Source organism: Molothrus ater, chromosome 6, assembly GCF_012460135.2.
Source record: "Molothrus ater isolate BHLD 08-10-18 breed brown headed cowbird chromosome 6, BPBGC_Mater_1.1, whole genome shotgun sequence".
Lineage (NCBI taxonomy): Eukaryota > Metazoa > Chordata > Aves > Passeriformes > Icteridae > Molothrus > Molothrus ater.
The window spans coordinates 23,725,513-23,745,104 of NC_050483.2; the positions used below are offsets into that span (position 1 = coordinate 23,725,513).

At 41.7% G+C, this 19,592-nt stretch overlaps 1 protein-coding gene across 1 annotated transcript in view; it reads right to left on the reverse strand.

The window, feature by feature from the left end:
* CSTPP1 (centriolar satellite-associated tubulin polyglutamylase complex regulator 1) overlaps nucleotides 1-19,592 on the reverse strand; it is a 79,773-nt gene that overhangs the window by 5,196 nt on the left and 54,985 nt on the right. Inside the window, exons 4-6 of the mRNA XM_036384696.2 lie at nucleotides 9,240-9,324; nucleotides 4,224-4,309; nucleotides 1,627-1,822 (exon numbers count right to left, since the gene is read on the reverse strand). Of these exons, the coding sequence (XP_036240589.1) occupies nucleotides 1,627-1,822; nucleotides 4,224-4,309; nucleotides 9,240-9,324 (367 nt within the window). The remainder of the gene's footprint in view (nucleotides 1-1,626; nucleotides 1,823-4,223; nucleotides 4,310-9,239; nucleotides 9,325-19,592) is intronic.

Below are 19,592 nucleotides of genomic sequence, written 5' to 3' on the forward strand. Positions count from 1 at the left end.
TAAGACCAGCTCAAAATCAAGAAATAAACCCTTTCACCTGGTCTAACACTGTAAGGTTGCCCTGACTCAGTTTAAAATGAAGAGCCACCAGCTTGCTTATTGAGCACTGGATCTGCTCCCCAGTTGCTAAGCAAGATCTTTGCCTGGGGGACATCCCTAGGAGCAGTTTTACCTGTCTTTATTCCAAAGACAGTTAGAAAAGCCTAGATTCGCTCAGAGGCATACACATCCCAACTCAGCATGTTTTTTCCTCTGGGAAAAATCCTCTGGGAAATACTTGCTTTCAGAAGTCAATAAACTTTCCAAGAAGTGTTAAGTTTGGAAAAGACTAAGACCACTAAGTCCAGTGGTTAATGGAGCACTGCTGTGTTCACCACTAAACCATGTTCCTAACTGCCACATCTACACATTTTTGAACACTTTCAGCAATGCTGTTATCACACTATTATCAGTGATAGTCATCCAAGGGGCAAGAAAACCTCTCCAATGATAGCCTAAATATGTCAGAGAACACTATTTAGCTGAGGACTAAATTAGCATATCCCCTTCTTCTACACTCACCTTAGTCCCTGGTCCTGAGTTCTAAGTAGTATCTCCATGGTGATTCTTGCTCTTGACCAATACTCCTTGAAGGATTTCACGCAAAATCAAACTGCCTCATAAAGAGGAAGTGTTGAACAGTCAATGGTGTAGTGGTACCCCGGAAGATGTGGGCGTGGGCTGGTGATCCCTCAGGCAGAAGTGGTTACCAAAGCCTGAGTATTGAACTACTACATGAAAGGCTAGGAATGGTTCCCCTCATAGTGCTGTGCAAAGCCTGACCTACCAGATGGGCCCACAGTACTCTTCCCATCTGAAGTTCTCAGGACATACAGGGAATGTAGAGCTTTTGTTGCTTAAAAGAATAAAACAACCCATGATCTCCATGCTTAGATATCTATAGCACTGGACAGCAGCTCAGCAGTTATTTTGTGGATCAGAAATCTGGATTTGGAAACCTAAAGTAGAAATCAGCTGGAACTTGTCCTGAGTTATTTTGTGTTTCTAGACCATGACCTTCTAGGAAGGCGAAGTTTCTTGCAGGTAGTGAGAATATGATCAAAGTATCTGTCAAAGCTATACAGTAAAGTCTGGTGTTGCTCCATCCTCTGCTGAACTAAAGCCAGTCTTGTGCCTGATCTGTAGCTGGAAACCAGCTCCAACACAGGCTCAGGTACAGACTGACAGTGTGAACTCTCCTAGGTACTAAGGCTTCATACTCCATCCACCCAGTGGGCTCTTTCAACTCCCAAGAATGCAACTGCACTTGTTTATCCCCTCTAGCAAACTCATGATGGATCTCTCCTTGATGAAAGTGTCAATGCAGAAATGAGATGGAGAGCAGAGACCCAAATCCATCTATTACTTCAAGAATCAGTTCAAACCCTATGTTTCTTTGGTCCATGAAATTGTTTCTCTCATTTGGTTAAAACTGTTCAGCTATGATGTTTCCCTTCATACTTCTTCAGTGAGAACCATGTGGGAATATCAGCTTGTTCAAAGGCCTCTCTTTCTTCAAAGTTCCAACCATACAAAGGGTCTGCAGAGACAGAGACTTCAAATTTGTATTTTAGACTCCATTCATACCTGTATTTTGATCTGTCACACAAGGACTCCAGGCACTGGTAGAACAGAGATGCCTCTACTCCTTCAAGTGGGTTGCAGTCATTTGGGGGCTGGCGCTGCCGATGTTGCCCAGAGGATGATGTTGGCACAATCACAGTATTTGGATTCTTACCAGCCAGCAGATCTTGATAAATGGCAGCCACACTTTCCAGGAACTCTAAAAGAACAGAAAGCTGTTTAAAACTCAGCACTGTAACCAGCAAAGCATCCTCCTGACCTACCAGACTGCGGCTTAAACTGTTGTTCTGTGCTGTACATAGCACTAACTGGAAATAAACACAACTCTAGAGGATCCTGCATGTTCAGAACAGATATTATGCATGCCCATGCAGCCGTTTCCATAGAAGTTCTTCTTAGGATGATTATGAAACGTTACTCACTCTGTTGCAAAGATTCATCTCAAGGGAACAAAGGCTAGCTAGCACACTAATAAAACAGTGAAGTGTGAAAGCTAATGTAAAACACAAAACTAGTTTGTGAAGTCTAAAATGTTTTCCTTCTCCACCTCTTGCCACTGATTTAGAACTCATCCAAGTTGGGAGCAAACTAAATTGAACTGCAACAGGAGGAAAGGGAGCATGTTAGTTAGGGCTCCAGGCTGTATATCAGCTTGCCTCCATGCTGCTCCAAAGTAAATATAACACAGGATCTAGAAGAGCCAGGGCAGGTCAGGCTAGAGTTGGCAGAAAGCCTCTCCCCAGGCTCCTCATACTACCCACTGTTTACTGCAGGAATCTAATTTTAAACAAGTTTGTTTATGGATGTGGTCAGCAGTTTACAAATCTAGATTCCATTTGGAGAGGTTTGCATGTGTGTGGGTTGGTGGGAGAGTGCATGACATGCTGTGTGTGTGCACTGTGTCTGGGTGAGCAGGACGGGATCTCTGAGAGTGTGTACACAAGAATGAGCTTGTCAGGACTCCAGTGGCATTTAAGTTCCAAGTGAATGGAAGTGCAATGCTGTGCATGAGGTGGGTGGAGGGGAAAGTCAGAAGTCAGCAGGCCCTGAGGCTGTGCTGAGGTTCTGCAGCTCAATGGAAATATTTGTTATATCAGAGAAAACTTTCCAAACACATTTTCTGTCCCTGACTAAGGGCATTACAAGCCTGGTTCTGCTCAAAATCACCATTTTGAACTGGTTTTTTATAATAAGGTTTCATGGACAAAATTGTGATATGTACAGCGGAGTTACAAGGGAAGAATATACAGAGAACTATTGAGAAAAAGAGATTTTTGTATTAGGGATAGCAGCAGACTCCTAACTGCTAGAAAGATGGGAACTCACAGGTTAGATCAGATCAGAAGGCCACCCAAGTTTACTCTCTGACCACAGATTATGCTCACAACAGCTTCTAGCCAGTGTTTATGTGCATCCAAACCTGGCCCGTTTTGCCTGGTCAAGGCCAATTGTGAGCTACGTCCATCAGAGGGAGCCATTTCAGTGTGAGTGCACAGAAATCCATGAGCTTTATGTTAAAAAGTGCTGTGTGCCAGGAGATGAGAAGTGGCACACCAGCCGGTGCTTGGGAGCACATCTAATATCTATTCGCCCTCTTTTTGTCCTGAATGAGATTCTCGTTCCTCAGTCCCAATTTAGAGGGGCTAGGGCAACAGGACAATGTATTTTAAAGCAGTCTCCCCATAGAGGACAAGCACCTGAATGCTCATCCAAGTTTCTCCACCTTGTCTCCTGAAGTTTAAAAATACCTGGGGATTTTAGAGATGTATATGTGTGGGTGAGCATGAGGAAACACACTCACACAAACCAGTATTATTTGATTTGTACTTTTCCTGCCAAGACTTTTAGAAGTATCCTATCTAGTTAAAACTAAGACTGAGGAAGTGGGATAGAATACAATAAATATCCAACAATGTGAAGACTATTCATATGGATTATCTGTTCCTTTTGCTTTCCAACTAGGGGGTCTCTAATAAAAAAAAAAGAGGTGGTTCTTCACAGGACAGGTGTCAAACCTGTGCAATTCTTTGTCAAAAGGTGTGGAGGTTACAATTTTATGTGATTTCAAGGTGAGGCTAGAGAAGTTCTTAGGAGTGGAGTCCACTGAGGGTCCCTAAACCCAGTTTAGAAACTCTCTGACTGAAACCATAGTTGAGCAAATATTAAGGGGAAGAATTATATCCATTTGTCCAGCTGCTTTTCCTTTAAAGGCACCAGCTGGTAGGCTTTTCCTATGTTTTATCCAGCAGGATTGAATATTTGCCTTAAAGAAAGGGAAAAAATGTTCCTAGTAAAAGCTAATTGTTAGCTGTTAACATAGTCTAGATAAAGCTGGAAATTCATGTCTCAAGGCCAAGACAAATAAATTCATCAGACATAGCAGTTGCGGGTGTGTCGTTATTCACAACAATTTGGCATCTCCTCATTAAGTCTCCTAATCTCTTGACATCTGTGATGCTTTTCATCAGTAGAGTCCATTAGCTATATATTTTCTTTAAAAAAAAACATATCCTTTCAAATTTCAGAAAAGTGCAAAGATTGGGAAGCTGTAAAGTTGTAATTCTACAAGGGGGAGAAGTCAACAGGTTCTCAGAATTTACCTGAGTAGTAGAACTGGATCTGGAAAGCAAAGAGGAAATCAGAAAAAGACATCAGGCAATCCATTGCATCATCCATCAGCACAATCCTATGATAAGAGAGAAACAGTTTAGCATTTACAAAAAAACTAAAGTCTGTAACCAGGAACCCCAGACCTTGAGAAAGTGCAGCCAAGGAACTATGGGCAACTGAGGATTGCTAGTGGCCCAGTATAAGAAGTTAGGAGAGAGAAATGGGAACACCCATTACTGCATGGATGTGGATGCCCTAATATCAATTGAAGGCAGCTTAAGAACCTGAAGCAAGGAGAAGATCCTGAATGTCAGTCACACACTTCAGCTACAGTGTGAACAGAGCAGTGTGACATTCAAAGCCTGGTGGACATGATGGAACAAACAGTGGTACAAAAACTGCAAGGCTGGTTCACATGGTTATACAGAATTGTAAAATGTCCTGAGTTGGAAGGGATCAACAAGGATCATCAAAGTCAGCTTCTGACTAAATGTGACTACAGACAGGACAGTTACACAAGTAGTAAACTGGTGTAAGCAGAATGAGACTCATGCTATTCCTCTGTATATCAGACTTCATCAAACCGGGACATATTTCAGATTCATAAAGGTCACAACAGTTGCAATTCACCATCTATACTCAAACAAACTCTACTTGACTACAGAGTAAATAACATTGCACCAACATTCAGCTTCCTAACTGCACTTTGTGAACATCCTATCCTCGCTTCCTGATGAAAGAATCAGTCTCTTTTCATAATAGGTCTATCATTTGACTATCAAGTCAAATATCATGGCAACTGAAGACTTCTTGGGCCAGGGACAGTCTTCTCTGTCCCTGCTAAGTCGTTGGTGCATGTAGGGAGCTACACGCATCCCTATTTTGAAGCATATTCAATATGGAAAATACCAGCCACAGGCCATAAACATGAAATATAAGTGATAGCAAAGTCCAGCTCTTCCTTTCAGGGAAAAAACCTGTGGATTTCAGGGCAAAAATGAAAACAAAAACAATACTCTGGTCACTGCCACCACTGCCTAAGGATAAAAAGGTCAGTTGCTGAAGTGGGGAAAATCAAACTCATCTAAACAATGACAGCTTAGACTATAAAAGAGAAGAAAATACTCCACTTTGATGGGAAAAAAAACAGAGTATTAAGGCAATGCTAAAGAAAGGCAATTGGTATTTCTTTTCAACTGGATCTAGGTCTACTGAGCCTGTACAGTCAGCATCTGGCATACTGTGCCATATGGGTATTGCCAGTTCATTACAGCCAAAGTATGGGTCACCCAAAAGGACCCTTTTGAACACAGGGCCAGATGCAATCTGCACATCAAATCCCGCAGCATCAATTGTCTAAACACATTGCTGGAGAAACACTGTTCTGTCTCATGTAAAAGACTTCAGGGAGCTGTGTGGGAGGCTGACCTAGAAGAACATAGGATCTTGCAAGACTTCCCTGCCACTCAGACCAGTTCTGTTCACTGTGGCAAAATCAAACATGTAGAGCAGCTTGAATTAATTATCTCAAAGAAGAAAGACCGGGGCTAAGAGGGTCCCCAGGAGAAAAACCAGTATTTAAAACAAAACCCTTTGAAGATGTCAAAGTGCTTCTGATTTATTTATTACATTCCAGAAGCCTCCTCTCCTCCTGTCTAAAGAAGCAGTAGCTTCAGTTCTTAATTCTCACTAATAAGCATGTTACTGAGATTGTCAGTGGCCACATCAAGGAAATGGCTTTGAAGCTGGCAGGCAGAGCATCTTCATCTCTCAGGCAAAACTGCTCAGCCACTGGCATTTCCAACCACTATTTAAGCACTGGAAATGCAACTGGCCACATCACTGATGAGCTGCACTCCCTCCTTTGAAATGATGGTTTGTCTCCCTGATACCCTCAAAGCACCGAAGCTTTCTTCTCAAAGATGAGGGAAAACAACAGTGGAGAGTGGTTTTACATATTTGTTATGCAGAAAGACAATATTACATCACCTTCCTAACAAGCAACTCATTTCACTTGTTAAATCTAAAACTCTGGTCAATGGCATTGCTCTGCAGCACCAAGTTCCAGTCTCTTACTTAGAGGAGAGCATGAGAAAGTCTGCAGAAGTATGAGAATTTGCTGGACAGTTTTTGCTATTAAAGACAGCAAGGAGCCTCTGAGGAAGCCTGTAGAGCACATATGTGACAGAGGAGCATCTAAATAGAAGCAGGTGCACTCTGGTGCTGGGTTACTGACTCTGCTTGGCCCAGGGCTTTGCACGCCGGAAATGTTGAGAAGTCTTTAAATCCAATACAATCATTTATGAGGAGATTGACTGCAGCTGGCAATTCCACCACATAGCCAGCTGACTAAGCACTCACGGAAGTTGAGAGAGCATCATATGCAACATATCTGCACCTCTTCCTTGAAATATCTGGTAAGGAGAAAAACCTAGCTATGGACTGTAACACAGACAGCAGGACCAAAATTGAGGGCAAAATCTGAAAGTATGAGCTGCAACTCAAAAGAGATCCTCAGGTATCTCATATTTCAAGGGATTTTTTTTTCTTGTCCAAATTAGAATTCAAATCCTGAGGCCACAGATGTATTAAAAAAGTTAGTGGTTGGCACTCAGTGAATAACGAAAATCAAGGAGGAACTTTGGAAAGGACTGAAGAAAAATGCCTACACTTGAGGCATTCTGGTAGAGGGTACAGTGGTTTTTCAGGGGTCAAGTGGGTTTGGTTGGCAGGAAAGCCTTACTATTGTGCCAATTGAGAAACTTTATGGTCTCCTGATTGTGGTTAAAATCTCAGAAATCCAGACTAGACAGGATGTTCCCAGGATGAACTCTAGACCAGGCAAGTTGAAAGCACTTTTACCATTTTCTGCTACCATTAAAGACACTATTTGTCTTAAAGCCAGGCTGGCTCAAATGAGTTTTCAGAGACTTGGTTTATTTACTGACACATGGAGGCAAAAATAAGCAAAACATGCAAAACATAAAAAACAGTCTGCACTCTTAGGCAATCTTTTAATAATATGAGTACTGAACTGCAAGCCCCAGTTCCATTAGTACTGATCACTGCAACATGAGCTCACACGCCAAATAAAACAGCATAGGAGCTGTGAACTACTGGGCTGTCACTACTCAAATGTGGGCAGTGAGTTTCTTGTGTTTCCCTTACAATAGAAAAATCAGTGCTCAGGTACAGATCTTAAAATCATGACAATAAACCAGAAAAAAATTCCTTTATTTTCTGTCCTGCAATTTCAAGATTCAGAAAGCCAAAGGTGTCTCTGAAGATCAAAGGTATCTCTGTAGGTTAAAGTCTTTAATCTGCTAATGGCTATAACCATTTGAAAAAAAAAAATCCAAGAAATCTCAGAGACACAGATATCCGAGTTCATTTTTTGGATATGGCTTCTGCACCAGGAACAGGAAAATAGAGCTCTCTGATGTTACGTGAATAAAACCTATATTGCTGTAGCCTCCATTCTAATGTTCTGACATATCCTGATCTTAGTCCTATTGTTTGTTATCAGAGCACAGCAACAGCTCCTGCATGAGTGGACTGCACCGTGCTGGGAGAGCATCTCAGTCGCGCAGCACTCAGGCTACAGCTATGACTGCCCTCTCCACAGCACTATCAATGCAGGTCCTGCCTGTATCACTGAATGTTCTGGCGACTCCGGCTGCTACTTGATTTAATTCTTTTCAGAAGAAAATTAGCAACAATTGGGGTGTGCAGACTGAAGAAGGAACAATGTCTCCAGGTTTGCATGTGACACTGGTGTTTTGCAAAGACTAGGTCAACTGGTGCTGTAATAAAGTCTGTAGAGCTCACCCTTCTAACAGGCAGAGACCATGGAGGACAATGGGAAGCGTAGACCAGAAAAAGGACAAGAGCAACAGTTGTAAGCAAAGAGAAAAATGGTTTAGAAATATGACAAGTTTTATTAAAATTGTTCAATTAGATTAGCTTGTTACAGAGCTAGCAATGAGCAAGTAAATCTCTAGCCAGCCAAAAGCAGGAGTAAGGTCACCCCCACCTGAGCCTGTGTGCCTCTAACAGAGATCTCATATCTCTCCAACACCTGCTCCCAAAGCCAGCTTGTCCATCTCTACAACACATGCACAACAGTGCAGCAGGCCCCTGAATGAGGCCTCTAGTTTACAGCAGCCTTGTGGACTGAATTCCTTGACGCAAACATCACAACATGTGTAGATATGCTGAAGTCTCCTTCATTGCATGCACCATCACAAATTCCTGCTCAGTTCAGCTGGAGCCCTATGAAATACACACCAGCACATGGGACTGGTGCTTGTGTACCTCCATGAAAGGAAGCAGCAGACATATCTCTGCCACAGGGTTAGTGTTCTTTCTTAGTCTGGCACTGGGCGACAAGCAACTGAACAGATGTGTGTACCTTATTACATTTTCCATATCAGATAGTTAATAATCAGCTGCCCGGGCTGGACTGGAATCAGCAAGCACCATCAGTAAAATACTCCATATCACATTATCAATGCCCTGAGCCAGCTATCTGCTTTTTGCCTTGTCTAGATTAAAATAAAATTTCAAACAGAGTAGCCGCCTTGTTCTTACCAAACATACTTTAAAACACTGGCAATCTTTCAGAGGTTAGTGTGTTTAAATGTTATCAACCATAGAAGCTGGGGCAAGGGGGAACACATTTTAGAATGGTAAACAGTATTTGAAATAGAGTTTAAAAAACATGTCAGTTAAAAACATATTGGCTAACATTCTTTTATCTGCATCTCATCTCAACACAGAGCCAACAGCAGCATTCTGCATTGATATTTCAGCCTTTGTATATCTTAAATATATACTCTTTCACATTGTTAGAGAAACACCCTGTTCTTAACCTCAAAAGACGGTGTCTCTTTTCCCCAAAACCTTAAAAGCTGAAGGTTCCTGTCCCTACCTTTACTCACCAGGTCTAGTTCCTAAGTCCATGCATGTAGGATTAATCTTGCCTTTAAAGAGAGATGAGGACCCACCTTGCTGCTTTCTGAGTGAGCTCCATTGGGAAGTCAGGGCAGAGCAACTGCAGCAGGCAGTGGTATTCCTGTGCTGTCAGCAAATCTGCAGGAAAAGAGAGGTGAGAACATTGTAAGACTTTTATAGACTGTTCCCTCCCCTTGCTGCCTCTCTAGGAAAAAAGCCTCATATTCCCTTTACTCCCAATTCAAGCAGTCTGAGTACTAAAGACAGTATAACTGTTCCCTAGACTTTCAGAGCTGAACTCTTTAGATGGAGATCCAGCACCATCTGAAAGAGGCCTGATGAAGGGAAAATCCTATTGTACAGGCTCCTGCAGAGAAACTGGTAACAGGTAGTGAGTGATTCAGTGTGAAAAACGGGTAACCAAAACAGGGCAGTTTCAAGTGAGAACACAGTTTGGTTTTACTTGAATATAACCATGTGGAAAAAGGAATAATTTCAAAGTTGCTTAAATTTGCTGAAATTCACTGGCATGGTGACATTCCCCACAATACACTTGAAAATCATCCACAGAACATCTGGCAGCAGTAACAAAGGCAAACAAGGTTTTTTGGTTGTGTGTGGAAGGCTACAGAGTATAAACCACAGACGTTATTACTTTGGCATTCAGTAAGGCAGCTGGATGGTCTCTTTTGGAATAATGTGTACAAATCTGGTCACTGTATTATAGGAAGCACAGAACAAAGATCCAAAACACACAGAAAACCAGTCAAATGATTCATGTTTTAGAGAGCAGCTTTGTGAAAGACTGGTCAAGAAGGAACTCTGTGGCTCAGCAGAAGGAGTCTAAAAGAGGTGACTCTTGGGGAAGCTTAGGGATCCCAAGGGAATGGAAACATCCTGATGTCAAAAAGCCCTACATGATTGTATGTTCACAGTCCAAAAGGCTGTGGACTGGAGCTAAGAAGAAGACTAGCTGAACAGCAGCAATTTTGCAGTACTTCTATATACAGAATAATGCAAAGTATGGAAGAAAGAGCCAGAGGTGGAAGTAGAGCCAAGCAGTAGTCAGGGAGGGGATCTCAAGGGCACTGACAGCAGGACTGAGGTACAGAGCATACGTTCTTTTGCCACAAACACGTTTGTGACAGTGTTCACAGGGGTTTTCAGGATGAGGGAAGAGACGTAGATCTGACTCCATATTTCAGAAGGCTTGATTTATTATTTTATGATATATATATTACATTATAACTATAGTAAAAAGAATAGAAGGAAGAGTTTCATCCCAGAAGGCTAGCTAAGCTAAGAATAGAATAGAAAAGAATGATAACAAAGGCAGCTGGCTCGGACAGAGAGAGAGAGCCAGCTCTGCTGTGACTGGTCACTAAATCCAAACATCCACACGAGACCAATCATGGATACACCTGTTGCATTCCACAGCAGCAGATAACCATTGTTTACATTTTGTTCCTGGAGCCTCTCAGCTTCTCAGGAAGAAAAAATCCTAAGAAAGGATTTTCATAAAAAGATGTCTGCGACACACGTTAGTCTTCATTAGACTCTTATCCAAATAATTAACCTTGTTTCAGATGAGAGCCACAACTTAGAATCACAGAATCAGCAAGGTCCAACCATTAACCAACACTGCCAAGTCCACCATTGAACCACACCCTAAGCATCACATCTACATGTTTTTTGAACATTTCCAAGGATGGTGATTCCATCACTTCCCTGGGAGGGAAGGGGGGTAGGGGGAAGCATTCCAATGCTTGACCACACTTTCAGGGAAGAAATTTTTCCTAATATCCAATCTAAACTTTCCCTGGTGCAACTGGAGACCATTTTCTCTAACCTTGTAACTTGGAGGGAGAGACTGATCCCTATTTCTCTACAACCTCTTTTCAGGTGAATGTAGAGAGCAGTACGGTTTCCCCTGAGCCTCCTTTTCTCCAGGCTAAACAACACCAGCTCCCTCAGCTATTTCTCCTAAAATCTGTGCTCCAGACCCTTCACCAGCCCCACTGCCCTTCTCTGGACACATGCCAGCACCTCAATGTCTTTCTTGCAGTGAGGAGCCCAAAACTGGACACAGGGTTCAAGCTGTGGCCTCACCACTGCTGAGTACAGGGGAACAATCACTGCCCTGGTCCTGCTGGCCACAGTACTGCTGATACAGGCCAGGATGTCATTGGCCTTCTTGGCCACCTGGGCTGCTATTCAGAAAGACCTCAACAGGTGGAAGAGATGGGAAGAGAGGAACCAACTGAAATTTAACAAAGGCAAGTGCAGGGTCCTGCACCTGGGAAAGAAGAACCCCATGCACCAGCACAGGCTGAGGGCTGACCTGCTGGAAAGCAACTCTGTGATGAAGGACCTGGGGGTCCTGATGGACAACAAGCTGTCCCTGAGCCAGCAGTGCCCCTGTGGCCAAGAAGGCCAATGGTATCCTGGGGTGTACTAGGAAGAGCACTGCCAGCAGGTCCAGGGAGGTGATCCTGCCCCTCTACTTAGCCCTGGTGAGGCCACATGGGAAGCACTGTGTCCAGTTCTGAGATCCTCAAGACAAGAGAGACGTGGAGCTCCTGCAGCAGGTCCAGTGGAGGGTTTTAAGGGTTATTAAGGGTCTGCAGAATCTCTCTTACAAGCACAGGCTGAGTGACTTGGGCCTGCTCACCTTGAGAAGAGACAAGTGAGAGGGGACCTCATCAATATCTGTCAGTATCTGAAGGGAGAGTGTCAAGAGGATGGAGCCAGGCTCATTTTGATGGTGCCAAGCAGTAGGACAAGAAGCAACAGGCAGAAACAGATGCACAGGAATTTCCACATGGATATGTGGAAGAACTTCTTTTTTGGGGGAGTGACCATGCACTAGGTTGTCCAACAAGGTTGTGGAGTCTCTCTCACTGGAGATACTCAAGAACCGTCTGGATGCAATCCTGTGTCATGTGCTCTAGATGAACTTGCTTGAGCAGGAAGGTTGGACCAAATGACCCACTGTGGTCAGTGACTATTCTGTGATTCTGTGATTTTCCACAGGCCCAGCACAGGAAGCAGGTTACCAGGAAAACAGAGAACATCGGGCAAATAAAAGCTCTTGTTGAAACAGACCCTTTCTCATAAGTCAACAGGACAGCATGGACCTCTTACTCTTCAAGGAATTCTAAATCTAGCTTTGAATAATGATGGACAATAAATTTCTGATCTTTGCTAAAAAGTCTAGATGTTGGTCTGAAGGAATCACACCAACTGGAAACTTTATGCAATACTCAATTTCTATTTTTGTTTGCTTAAATTAAAATTCCTATTTATGTATCCTAACGCCTCTTGCTTGTTATTATTTTTTCTTTCATTCGTCAACAGATCATTATAATAACCCCTTCCTCATACTGTATCTTATTCAATCTACTTAACAGATAACTACATTTATCTTACTGTATCTTACTGTATCTTATTCAATCTACTTAACAGATAACTACATTTATCTTACCCTCTACTTCTTTCACCACTTAGCCTAGTTATATCTGTTCTTTTTCTTTGATCCCTTTTAGACTTCCACAGAGTGGTGTCCAGCAGTATACAAAGCATCCTTCCCACATTCAGAACAGACAGGCTCTAGAAGGATATTCTGCCTGCTTTAATCAGCTACGGCCCTTTTCAATAATTTTGGTTTTTAGTCTCTTTTCTCCCTGAAGGTAAAGGAGTTTGAGGTTGTGGTTTTGGGGTTTTTTTTTAATAATGAGGTTTCCAAAGAAAGTTGCACTTTTTTCTCAGTCCCTGTCTGATTGAGAGACAAAAGCAGCTTGAGAAGATAACTAGGCCCTAAGAGAGCATTAGTTGTGAGGTATAAAAAGAGATTTCTCACTTGGCAGAAATAACATAGTTCAAAAACTTGTAATAATTCAGGCTGTCTTTTTCTTCTCTGTCTACTTACCAAATCACAGCATTATCCTTTCACCTCCACCATAAAACAACAAAACAATATAGAATAAAAGCAGAAGTCTGATCAGAAAGAATTTGGGAAAGGGTGGCAGAGATCCACCGCAAACCAGCATGTTAGAGAATGAAGTTTGTCGTCAATAAAAGTGGAATTAATTACAGTTTCAATCTTTGGGCAAATGGTCCATTTAGACTAGAAACTGCCCATAAAGTTGAAGTGGTGCAGAGAAGTTCCTGCTCTAAAGAAACACTTTGTTTCTAAAGCCTGGGGAAGTGGCACCAAATTATTCAGTGAAGCACACAGGCAGACTTATTTAGGCTATAACACAACTCAGCCTGTAGTCACCCCAGGCGCCTGACCAACAAATCATACCAATTTTTCAGGCTATAGTTGGGTACCTTTTATACAGGAAGTGGGATCACCACAGACCTTAGGAGGTGTCTTCAGTTTACTCTGATCACAGTTTTCCTATGCCCTACAGCAAGGTCAGTGAAGACCATGCAGAAAAATTACATTTGCCCATGTACCACATTGTTTGCCAAGAGCTGCTGGGAATAAACAAGGGCAGTTTTGGTGCATGACCACGTTGCTCCTTCCTGTCTCCAGGCCACAGCTGAGTAAATAGAGCTCAATGTTGCATGATGAAGAAAGAAAGAAAAGAAGGAAGGTACCAGTCAGAATGAGTGAAAACTAGAATCCACAACTGCCACTTTGGTTGCTACCACAAATTACTGCATCTCAAGTTCCAGTAACAAATGAAGCAAATCATGGAGTGTTTAAATCTGACCCCACAGCACAGGGCAGTGAGATACACACACACTACCATGCCCCTGCAGTGGAACAAACTTGCTCATAACCATATGCTTAAGGATGGAGATTGCAGTCTCCATGTTAATCATGTTCATTTACAGCTGAACTAACACTCCACTCTTCTACTAAAAAAGAGCTAATAACAAATTCCAAAGTCAATTTAAACAACAGCTCACTAAGAAGGAGCTTAACAGGAAGTACTTTGACAGGTCAGCATAATTTTTGCTCTACTAGACTTCACATTCTTGACTAGCTTGTACTGGTACTGAGACCATGCCACCAGCAAAATCCTAACACTTTCCTAAAGACTGGATTTCCTGTGAGTAGTTTATTGTCTTTTAGTGCCTGAGGCAGACTGTTTCTCACGTTTCAGAGATACAGAGGAGAAAGAATTTTGTCCATGTGGTACAGTCTAAGAAGGTACCATTTTCTGGATAAAAATGGCCTACCTTGAGAAACATGGAGGCAGCTGCTTTGTACTTCCCTGGCTTTTAAAGCACATATTAAAGCTGTTTCTGGTTTGTATGTGGCTAACAGATGGCACACAACCTCACTCACACCTGGAGTGATGCAAACTCCAGGAATACTAAATGATGTGTTAATGCTGCTGTCAGTGTTGTGTGTGAGTGTAGACACACCTGAATTATCTTAAAACCAGTTATCTTCCATAGTGACAGCAACCTAGACATAGAAGCCTGCAGCTCAGTGAAGGCTGTAAAATCTACCCAGGAAGCCAATAAATATTTAGGACTTAGCCTGAATTGCAGTCATTGCTGCTGTGTCTAGGCTGCTTTTAACACAAAAAGTAGCTATCTACAATGTTGTCACAACATTGTGACAGCTATAAAAATGCCCAAAGCAGTAGGAGAATACTTACTGCAGCTGGTGTATGAAATCTGCCCCAAAAAGTCACATTATTAGCTTCCCAGAAACACAAGGATTGCCTTGATGAATATACATTAAAGTTCCCTATTCCCATAATTTTTATGTACAACCAGTATCCAAGCAGACTGGAGCCCTGAGCAATGTAGCTGTCCCCTTTGAATTATGGTAGGACACACAATTTCCACAGGTTGTTTTTCTACCACAGTCATGAAGTCATTCAAGAGTCATAAAGGCATAGAGCTGTAAATCAGTCTCCTGCAAATATAACAGAGAACAGCCTATTTTATTTTTTTTTAAGAGTTGGAAGAGTATTTGCTGGCCTTTAGTTTTTTAGTGTTTCTGGTTTAAGTACTAAATATTTAGGATTCTCCCTATATCCATGAAGGATTGTAACATTGTAGAAAACAACAAAAAACCCCAAAGCCCCCCAAAATAAAAGTCTACGTGTTCTCATGCTGTCTACAGGAACTACAATTTTACAAAAAAGTGAACATAAACATGAGCATTGATAGTACTGCAACTTCACAAGTATCATCTGGCTAGTAGGCTAAACCCTGCATGTGCCTTTTTCACATGGCCTATGGCCTAATTTCCTCCATACATCTACTGCTAATAACAATCAAAAAGCCAAGAATTCTAGGGAAATTAATCCATGGATAAGACTGAGTATATTCATGTAAGACATGTACAGCAAGATTAATTTTGCTCTTGAAGTGTACAGACAGCTTCTACAATCATTAAATCATAGTCCAAGGAGTGTAGGAGAATCAGAAGAAAATTAAGAGAGATTCACTTCTTACTTTTAGGCAATAGGAAAATGCTCTAAAAGCCAAAGATTAATGCCAGGTTAGATAAAAAAACAATTTATTCTTTTTAAAGGAAGATTTTCTAGTGAATAGTTTAAAGAAGATAATGGTAAAATCTAATGGTAAAATGGTATCATGGATCAACATACGAATCTGTTCTTTACATGGAGTCTTCAGCATAAGTGGCTTTTAATACTGTGGCTTTGTACCAAGGTCTGGCATATATTATTTGTATATTTTATACATTTCATAAATTACTAGCATGTATTTTCTTATTTTAACAACTGGATGCATTCACTCTGTCTTCCTGATGATGAAGTTCAACATGCACCTAAGCCAAACTAAACTTTTACTCCTGCTGAAAGGGACAGGCCCATTCCTCTTTCTCCTTTCCCATCACTTGCTGGTGGCCACATGGCTCTGAACCACCCCTCATACCAGCTCTGCCACTCAGCACACCTCTTGCTGAGAAAACTCAACTTTTCCCCTGGGCTAGTGAATTGCACTGGCTCTCAGATATATGTGATGAAAGCTCATGCAAAGCAAGCTGTGGAAGAGCACAGCCAGGTGCAGGGAAGAGGGAAGGAGGTGGATAAGGACAGCAGATTCATTCCTCCTCAGCAGAGAAAAACTGTTAGATAGGCTTAAGTAGTTCCCTCCTTAAGACATTTTAATCCTTAAACTCCAAGATGTGTGCAAGGCAATGTCCTAAGATTAGAGATCCTCCTAATCAAAAGCAGATTCAGCTTTACCTGCTGTACTTGCACCCTGCCTGCTGTGATGGTTTGTGAACACAGACCATCACAGCAGATGGTATCAGACACATTTAAGATAGAACTTCTGGCATCCTTACTAAACATGCAGGCAGATGAATTCAGGTTACTCACAAACCTATTCTTTCCACTGATACTGTTTAGGTCCTCCCATAATGGGGTCCCAGGACACCCTCAGGAAAGGACCCCAGAAGCCTTCGTGTCTGACATGACATGACAGCAGAAACAGACAGGGTAACTGAAGAATGCAGAATAACTACAGTTTGGCTCAGATAGAAAGGTACCTTCAGCAACTGTCTGCACCCTGGACTGCCTCTACTAACCAGTGAGAATACAAGCAAAATCCTGCCAGACATAAGGGAAGGGAGCTGCTGCAGGTGAGCAGTCTTCACAAACAAGATGTTTTGCACCCTACAAAAGGCACATGACTGCAAAAAGCAGACTTAGGTGACCCCTGTTGACAACAGATAAAAACAGCCAGTTTATGATGTGAAAAAACAAAGAGTGAAAGAGATTTATGAGATTTGCCTGGAACAATCTGTCTGACTCAGGACGAATATAGTGGAGAGCTAAGCAGACTGACCTAAAAAGATTTGTTGGGGGACTGTTGCAAGAGAGAACAAGGAGAGAGGATTAGCATTGTGACTGAGCAGAAAGCCAGTTTTTAAGTACTTGGGTAAGAAGGAAAAGATTCAGCTGCAGCTGATATGAAGAATTAAGTAATTTGTTCTGGAGGTAGCCTGGACAGTTCATATGAACTGAGAAATGGGTCCATTATGGGCAAAGCTTGTAGCATCCTACTTTGAGCAAGCTAAAAGTTTTTAAAAGAGTTAAATCTTCTCTATGGTGTGATTTTTTTCCTGCACTTTGATCTTGAGCCCTTTTATCAATAAACCACTCGCCAGATTAACAAAAACAGAAAATGAATTTATACAGAACTGCTCCAATTCTATCCCCAGAATCCAGATTCTTTCTGTTTATACAAATGTTAATCATCCCCTAGTCTCTTTCACATGCCCCATAATTACCCTTTAGTATGAAGTGTTTCATGTGGCAGCATTACTTCAGCTTTGAGTGAACGCTGCTCAGGGCACCATGAGCTGTGCCAAAGGTACAGTCCAAGGCTATCATTTGGCATGCTTATGTGGCTAACATGGCACATCCATAAACTGAAAAATTCAAACTTTCATTAGAAACACGGAGAAAGTTTTCAGCTCTCATGGTTGTAGAAAAAACATTCCAATACTCAAAGAGTTTAACTGATACAGTGTGGTATTCCTGAACCCACAGAAAATCTGAAACATGACTAAAGTTTGATCTTTTCCCCTAAGGAACCTAAACACTATACCTAATGCAACACTAAAGACAATGTCAACTCTTTAATTTCTTATTTTAAGTCTAGAGTGGGACTTTGAATGTAGTTTGGGCTTAAAGAATTCAGAGTTCCTAAAGTGCAAGAACAGCAAACAATAAGAAAGGAGAAGCAGCCACAACTTCTGGCAGTATTTCCAGAAGCAGAAAAAGAAGATAGAAGATGACAAACAAAAGAGTCTGGTTTAAATTTTCCAGTACATAGTTGAATACAGGAACCAGATGGTGACTTAAATGGACACCCAATTTTCTCTATGCAATGTTCTTTAACATTTACAAAGATAAATCCATGCATATTCCAAAGCACATATAATCCTAAAGATATGCTCAGCTCATTGAGTATGATCTCTAAGGACATTTAGCTTTCTATAAAGGACACAGGCCTAGTTTTGTGGACTACAGTATGAGAATGTATCATGTTTCAGAGGCATAGCAAACCCAGATCAAAACAACGCAAGACAGATAAATGGCTTTTAAGACAGATAAACTAGAAAACTAGAAATAAGGTACCATTTCAGAGTGAAATTAATTTATAACTGAAATGTCATAACATTAGACATTTTTTGTATGTGTCCAATATGAAATTATTTTTTCCTTTCACTCTAAGGTTACTAAAGACATAACCAGCTGATCTCCCCAGCTATAGGTGATTTAGCCTGCTTTTATCTTGTTCAACAGCTGACTTTTCCTCACTTTGAGAGGTTTTCAGTCACTTGTGCAGAAAATAATCAATCCAATGCCAGAGCTAACTGGTCTTTTAAACAATAAGAAGAAAACACTCCTGTTGAAGTTCTGGCCATCTGGGGGGCAGACTGCTCAACGACTTGAAACAGGACGCACAGCACTCTTAATAGTGAAGTACAGGAATGCTGGCAACACTTTACTGAAGGAGACCATCAATGTTTCCCCAAGCTCCCAAACAGCAGCAGTAATCTTTAGACAAGATGTGGATCAGCCCCTACTCAAGAAAACAAGTTGTCATTAAGCTTAAGATCTTCAAAACAACTGAAGAATTCATGGTTACACATCACGAGATGGGCAGAGTAAATGGGCAGGTGGTATGCAGCTGTATTTCAGTCAATGCAGGACCTTACATATCCTCCCTCGGATATGTACTAGGACTAGTGACAATATGGCCAGTCTTCAATTAGTGTTTGGTATTTCCTTTCTGCTTTGGGAGCCCCAAGAAATACAATTAGCTGGCAGACAGCTTATCTGTGTCATGCACACAGGGTCAGGGAGCAGAGGAAAGCTATAACAGTGACCTAAAAGAAAGAGGAGGTGGAGGATAAGGAGGACACAATGAACTGTGGAAATGCTGAAGATTGCTGTAGTAATGTAAGATCCAAGATTTCCTTGATTTCCAGTTTCTTTCTTGACAATTTTTCCAGGAAACATCAGTGAAAAGTTCCAATGAATCCAGTTCTGATAGAATCAGGTATTTTCAAATACGTGTTCATATGGCACAAGGTGGCCTGGAAAAGCATGAGGTGCAACAGTCAACAATTTTTTCATAACAATGAATAAAACAGGAATGTTTTGGACTTTCCTCTTTTAGTGACTTCTTTGGAAGAAGCATTCAAAGTACAGTGCAGCTGCTACAAGCACCCAATGGAAGAGACACAAATAATTTCAGCATAATTCGTATCATGACTAGGGATAGCCTTGTGTGTCTTTCTGACCCTGCTCCACATCAACTCTTAACTAATCCACTGCAAGGTTTTGAACAGTTAACTGCACCTTTACTAAGAGCTGTCATCACAGCAGGCACTCTGATACTGCTTCTCTGAAACTCATCCATCACGAGCCCAGCCATGAAGGAGACAA